A 7,007-nucleotide genomic window follows, 5' to 3' on the forward strand; every position below is an offset into this window, starting at 1 on the left:
GGAAAAGTTCCCTCAAGGTACTAGGATCAGGTTCTCCTCCCCCTAATCTTAACCATTGTGGGGAAGATTCTAAACTGACCTAAGATCAGCGTTTTTAAGACAACTTCACCATACTCCGTCACGTAGAAGCTGCCTGTCATCACAAATCTGGGTGTGCATGCGTGACATGAAATAGCTCTCTTGAGCTATGTACTCTTCCGTTTGTTGTCCTCAGATTACCTAAATCCTTGTTTCTAAGAAATCATGTGATCTTGACCATTCTGGTGAGCGGTGTAGTGTTGGAGCGCCATCTTGTGTTCATTGTGCACTCTGCAATGTGTGCACAAGCTCTCTGAGTTTGGAACTCAATTTATTTTTCACGTTTTTGCATTTGTCCCTCATAAAATCAGTGTGCTGACTTAGTTTTACCACGGAGTTTCTTTATTTCTTCACAACTTCTTCCAGGTCCTAATAGGCCTACTTATAATCATATGGTTATTATGTGCTAAAAGAGACAACCTCATGCATTTCAACGGTGACGCGCACAGCAAAAGGCAGCCAGGGAGACATGCATTTAACCAAATACCCTGTGCTAATATTGAAATAGAACTGCGACTTTATTCTAAACATTTTGACTTTATTCACGAAATTAAATGTCGAGTTTATGCTTGAAATATTGCCACTTTATTTATGAAATGTAATTTCGATTTTATTCTCGAACTTGAAATATTGCCACTTTATTCTAGAAATATTTCCAGTTTTTTAAAGTACTATATTGCAAAAAATAATAATCCAAGTACCACCTGTCACTGATTTTTTTTCTCTTCACTTGGCCCTAATACTCTTCCGTAGTTTCTAAACCGTACATACTGTACTATTTTTGGTTTTACTGTATACCATGGTGCTTTGTCTCTGCCTCGTCTGGCTATGCGCATGTCAGTGTCTGTCTGCAAAATGAAAGTGAAAGTAGAGTTTGCTGTGGGGAGTTACAATGGAACTCTGAAGACATATTTCTCCATATTTGTTCTCATCCATCAGACTACAGAATAGTCGAGGACACTGTCGAAAACTAACATGACCAATATATCAATAATATTGCAATCCTTTCTTGCCTTTAGTTACGTTATGCACGGTAAATTGGTCAGCTTTTCTTACTGCACATTTTATTTGGTGGTGGATGTGTTACTGGTGGCACAGTTACTGTGTCTTCTGTATACTCAATTAACCTTAGGTTGTAGCTAATTACAACAAAAACACTTTGTTGAGTTAAAGGGGCAATCAGAAGATGCTACGTCCATTTCTGGACTTATAAGTTAATGACTATGATCTAATGACTACTACTCATTGACTCTTGAAGAGTGTCATTTATAAATGGATCGTGAGCTTAGTTCAACTGTCTTATCCCATCAGAACACAAAATATAATCTTGTTTTACTCCAATGTTTGTAAACAAAATTAATGTAAGCAAACACTGTATAGCCTAAAAAACATGTACAACTATAATTTTTGTTATCATGGATGGTCAGTCCTTGCATCCATAACTCTGTCTTTGAATTTGAGTGGTCGCATTTCTCCAGGCCCATTCCCCTGAAACAGTGGTGGGGAGGTCCCTTTGTTATTGGTTTAACTGCTGATATAAGAATATATACTTTGCATAATAGTATATACCTTGTAAAAAATGCACACGGGGAAAACAGCCCTACATAAAGCTATAGAGATTTAGAGTCATTTCCACAGTCTTAATGCTAAGCGTGTATCATTGTTCAAGAACTAGTTTCTATTCTGATTGCCTTTTCATACCCATCCTTATTCTACAGTAGTCTACATCACTTCACTCATGGAGCTACCGTTTTGTTCTATTTCATTCTGTTTTTTCACATACCCACGTTGGTTGGCTTCACGTTCACACAGCTCCCTCATCCTTCTCTCTTCCAGTCTATGGAACAAGTTGTCCAGTTCTGGAGTGCTGGTTTGTCCAGGAGAAGCCAGGTGGGGGCTTCCATGCTGCTATGAGCCAGGAGAAGTCACTACTTTACATCAATACAGACCCAGACAGTGAAGAAACCAGGTCAAAGCAGGGACCACCTACAGACCATGATAGAGTCTACTACGTCACTGGTCAGTACTTATTGTTATATATTAAATAGAACAATCTCTTTAGAAATTATGCCTGATTTGAGTGACAAACCAGTGGCTGTTACAGGTGCAGTCAGTCAATTTGGTGTGACACCAAGCCTGTCATTTAAATTATACAAGGCTACAAGAGCGTTGCCATTTTAGGCAGAGCTTTTCAGAAAAATAAATGTTATTTAATCGAAAAGATAACTTTGATAGACAAATCTCCCCCTCTCTCCTCAGACCCAGCAGCTACCCTCTGCAGTTCTTCTCTGCACCCACCAGAAGGCTCAGTCCAGAAGTCACAGTGTGAGATCAACCCCTTCATGCCTCAGCCATCCACTGTCCAATGGACAGTCCCACTCACGGACTCTGCCCACAGTCCGATCTACCTGCAAGCCGACTGGTACACTGCTGCCTTGCAGGGCTTTGACGGACAGCTGCGCCTCTCCAATGTCTTGCGTGCTCCCACGGCAACCAAGGAACCCAAGGGTATGATTGAAAAAGGAATGACGTTCTTCTTGAGCAAGGGTTGTAAACGTCAGACAGATTGTCATATATAACCATTACAAGTGATGACCAACACCACAGTGATAATGAATTATTATTAACCATAATTGAAATGAATGTCATACACCATGAGGAAGTATAGCAACCTGTGATGTTTATTACCACGTAATGTCACAGGTAATGTAGTGTTAAAAGTGTAACGTCTCTCTCCTACCCCTCTCTCCCAGTGGTGCTCAGTGTGTCCAGTAGAACCTTCATGATCCGTTCCAGACTCGGGGAACCAGTTGTTCTAGACTGTGGGTTCTGGGTGGATGCCTCTTCTCCTCTCTCTGGCTCTGGCTTCGCCGTGGAGTGGCGCTACCAGTTCAGGGGCGATGGCCGTCTGGTCCTGGCCTACGACGGCAAGAGTGACCGATTTGCAGAGACCCAGGAAGAGGGAGTGGGGCTAGACTTCACGGCTCTGCACGAGACAGGAGATGCATCACTGATCCTGCAGGAAGCTCAAGTGCGCCACTCAGGAACCTACATCTGCACGGTGTACTTGCCCTATCTCTTGGCTCAGGTGGCAGTGGAGCTGGAGATTGTAGGTGAGGAGAGATGAAAACGCTTTTTTAGTCGGCCAATACTAAACCATTGCAATGTTTAGAATCTCAACCCCTTTGTCTTTACATATTTATTCACTGAAATAACTACTGCAACTCCTTATACAGTAGAGTCTTATAATGGTATGTCATGGTCAACTTAATGTCATTAGATTACATGCCATAAGTGTGTTGTCGTGTCTTTGGCTATGTCGGATTAAGTGATATGACATGCTATTCTATAAAATAATTTCTCCGTAATTAATATTACCTTATTGAGCTAATCATGTAAATGTAATTAACTAGAGAGTCGGGGCACCACAAAATAATATTTATAGAGCTGTATCTTCTGAATAAACTCTTAAAGACCTAGTAATATTTTACATCAATAGCAGCCAATATTAATCGTCATCCTAATTCAGTCTCATCTGAAAGTTGTAAATTCTTGGTTATCTGCACGAACCCTGGCTAACAAGTTGAATCAGCAATACAAAATTGGGTTTAATTATTTATTTACTAAATACCTAACTAATCACACAGAATTACACATAATTAAATCGTAACTTGATTATAAATGATTTCATAAAGGAAAACGTCCCTAGCGGGTGGAACCGATATGACAGCTTGTTACACAAAAGAAAAGGGCTGGGTTTGTTGTGAAAGAGCGGGAAGACTGAGGAACAAAGGGCGAAGCTGTGCTATCGTGAATACAGTATCTTATGCATTCTAAATTACCGCCCATTTGGAAAAGGAAACTGCAATAAATATTTACTCTGAGCTGCGCTTCAGTAGGTTGGTGGTAGATGGAAGACCGTGTTGCCAAACCGAGTCCTCTGTCCTTTGAAGAATGTCTCTGGTGGTCAATTGGATAAGTTGTAGTAACGTCGTTGTGTGAAAGACAGGATACTCTGTCTGTTCCTTCCTAACCCTCGTTTGCAGCAGCTGTTGCTAACTCAACGGCTAGGAGGTATCACTTCTGTAGTGAATAAGAGTTCAAAGTTCATACCATTCTCAACCAAAGCTCACGCTGATGTTGGCTTCGTTCTGTAGTTATTATCTGAACCATTCTGACATCGGACCGTCGTCCTCACGTCCTCGGAACAGGAGGTTACATTGTCGTCAAGGCTTTATATAGGAAGGGAGAGGAGGGCGTGTTTGAAAAGTTTTATAGCCCATGTCCCTTCACAGGGGCGGGCCACTGATTGAGCAGAGCCCTACCTTATGAAATCTCAAATTTTAGAAGCTAAAATTACATTTCATCCCATCACGAATAATTTTATATTCAAACATTTAAATTGAACAACAATTCCATGTGAATCCGATAACTCTGATGTGTAGACTTTCCACTGTAGAGTTTATGTCATCTGAGAATGTCTCAGATGACAACCAAACTGACATCATATTCATTAAGTACCACCGCATATGTTCAATTGGTCGGATTACCAGAATATAGTTCATTTCCCACCACCTTCTGATGTTTCCAGAATCTCTATGTTAACCAAGGGTTTTGCAAATGTAACATCAGTAGGGTAGATAGAGGAAAGGGGGGGGGGGGGGGGGGGGGGGGGGAAGAGGTATTTATGACTGTCATAAACCTACAGGCCAACGTCACCCTCTGAATGGCACACATACACAATCCATGTCTCAATTGTCTCAAGGCATAAAAATCATTATCTGTCTCCTCCCTTTCCTCTACACCCAAAGGACATCCAGCCAACTTGACACAACTGTGTGAAGCATTGGTCATCATGGGCCAGCATCCCTGTGGAACGGTTTCGACACCTTGTAGAGTCCATGCCCGACAACCTGATGCTGTTCTGAGGGCAAAAGGGGGTGCAACTCAATATTAGGAAGGGGTTCCTAATATTGTGTACACTCCGTTCCCAGCTAACACTGTCTTGCCCAAATATTTGTTTATCTCAATCTGTGTCCCTCTAGTTAAAACTCCAGCCCTTGGATACTATATAATATGATGACATGTTTTATGTATTAGTGAATTTTGAATCAGGTATTTATATTTCTCCCTGTGTCTGTTCTTGTTAGTTACACACATTGGGCTCATCCTCATCCTCTCTCAGTTACAGGAAGTGAAGTAAATATGGTAACACCTGGGATTTCCAGGTGAAAGTGTAATGGAACAAAACTGGAATTTCAGGAATAAAATGTTACCATTGTGGAAGGTGGTACATGTACAGTATATCCTGAAAGAAGATATTGAATGTCTGACAGCAGTTGACAATTAATCATCTGACAAAGGATATATGAATATGAGACCGATTCAAATATTGACTAATTAAAACACTTGTCTGTTTGAGAATTCATCTCTAGAGGAACTCAAAGGATGTGTACATGAGCGTGTGTATACTGTAGGTAGACACAGATCATTTTGTGTTGCGTAATTAATGATTATATTGGGTTAATTGACAGTGTAACTAAAGATTGAACCCTGTCATTACATGTGAGTATAAGACAAAATTCAATTGGAATATAATTGTTTTCATCAGAAAATGTGTTGTATTTATAGAAATTCCATGGACATACAGTATGTGTATATACACTGCTCAAAAAAATAAAGGGAACACTTAAACAACACAATGTAACTCCAAGTCAATCACACTTCTGTGAAATCAAACTGTCCACTTAGGAAGCAACACTGATTGACAATAAATTTCACATGCTGTTGTGCAAATGGAATAGACAACAGGTGGAAATTATAGGCAATTAGCAAGACACCCCCAATAAAGGAGTGGTTCTACAGGTGGTGACCACAGACCACTTCTCAGTTCCTATGCTTTCTGGCTGATGTTTTGGTCACTTTTGAATGCTGGCTGTGCTTTCACTCTAGTGGTAGCATGAGACGGAGTCTACAACCCACACAAGTGGCTCAGGTAGTGCAGCTCATCCAGGATGGCACATCAATGCGAGCTGTGGCAAGAAGGTTTGCTGTGTCTGTCAGCGTAGTGTCCAGAGCATGGAGGCGCTACCAGGAGACGGGCCAGTACATCAGGAGACGTGGAGGAGGCCGTAGGAGGGCAACAACCCAGCAGCAGGACTGCTACCTCCGCCTTTGTGCAAGGAGGAGCAGGAGGAGCACTGCCAGAGCCCTGCAAAATGACCTCCTGCAGGCCTCAAATGTGCATGTGTCTGCTCAAACGGTCAGAAACAGACTCCATGAGGGCGGTATGAGGGCCCGACGTCCACAGGTGGGGGTTGTGCTTACAGCCCGACACCGCGCTGGACGTTTGGCATTTGCCAGAGAACACCAAGATTGGCAAATTCGCCACTGGCGCCCTGTGCTCTTCACAGATGAAAGCAGGTTCACACTGAGCACATGTGACAGACGTGACAGTCTGGAGACGCCGTGGAGAACGTTTTGCTGCCTGCAACATCGTCCAGCATGACCGGTTTGGCGGTGGGTCAGTCATGGTGTGGGGTGGCATTTCTTTGGGGGGTCAAACAGCCCTCCATGTGCTCGCCAGAGGTAGCCTGACTGCCATTAGGTACCGAGATGAGATCCTCAGACCCCTTGTGAGACCATATGCTGGTGCGGTTGGCCCTGGGTTCCTCCTAATGCAAGACAATGCTAGACCTCATGTGGCTGGAGTGTGTCAGCAGTTCCTGCAAGAGGAAGGCATTGATGCTATGGACTGGCCCGCCCGTTCCCCAGACCTGAATCCAATTGAGCACATCTGGGATATCATGTCTCGCTCCATCCACCAACGCCACGTTGCACCACAGACTGTCCAGGAGTTGGCGGATGCTTTAGTCCAGGTCTGGGAGGAGATCCCTCAGGAGACCATCCGCCACCTCATCAGGAGCATG

At 42.9% G+C, this 7,007-nt stretch overlaps 1 protein-coding gene across 1 annotated transcript; it reads left to right on the forward strand.

The window, feature by feature from the left end:
* The first annotated feature begins 931 nt into the window (after positions 1-931).
* LOC100136325 (tapasin) lies at positions 932-5,810 on the forward strand. The gene is made up of 5 exons (XM_021560576.2): positions 932-1,111; positions 1,915-2,097; positions 2,338-2,586; positions 2,832-3,191; positions 4,890-5,810. Exons 1-5 carry the CDS (start codon positions 1,054-1,056, stop codon positions 5,033-5,035), a joined length of 996 nt encoding a protein of 331 aa, XP_021416251.1. The 5' UTR covers positions 932-1,053; the 3' UTR covers positions 5,036-5,810.
* The last annotated feature ends 1,197 nt before the right edge of the window (positions 5,811-7,007 follow it).

This window comes from Oncorhynchus mykiss, chromosome 32 (genome assembly GCF_013265735.2).
Source record: "Oncorhynchus mykiss isolate Arlee chromosome 32, USDA_OmykA_1.1, whole genome shotgun sequence".
In the NCBI taxonomy this organism is placed as follows: domain Eukaryota; kingdom Metazoa; phylum Chordata; class Actinopteri; order Salmoniformes; family Salmonidae; genus Oncorhynchus; species Oncorhynchus mykiss.

Bases quoted from the DNA above. Each gene is read 5' to 3' on its own strand.
- LOC100136325 (XM_021560576.2), top strand. From the start codon at position 1,054: ATGACCAATATATCAATAATATTGCAATCCTTTCTTGCCTTTAGTTAC. The intron at 1,112-1,914 runs GTAAATTGGTCA...TCTCTCTTCCAG, and splicing joins CTTTAGTTACGTTATGCACG to TCTATGGAACAAGTTGTCCA. The intron at 2,098-2,337 runs GTCAGTACTTAT...CTCTCTCCTCAG, and splicing joins TAGAGTCTACTACGTCACTG to ACCCAGCAGCTACCCTCTGC.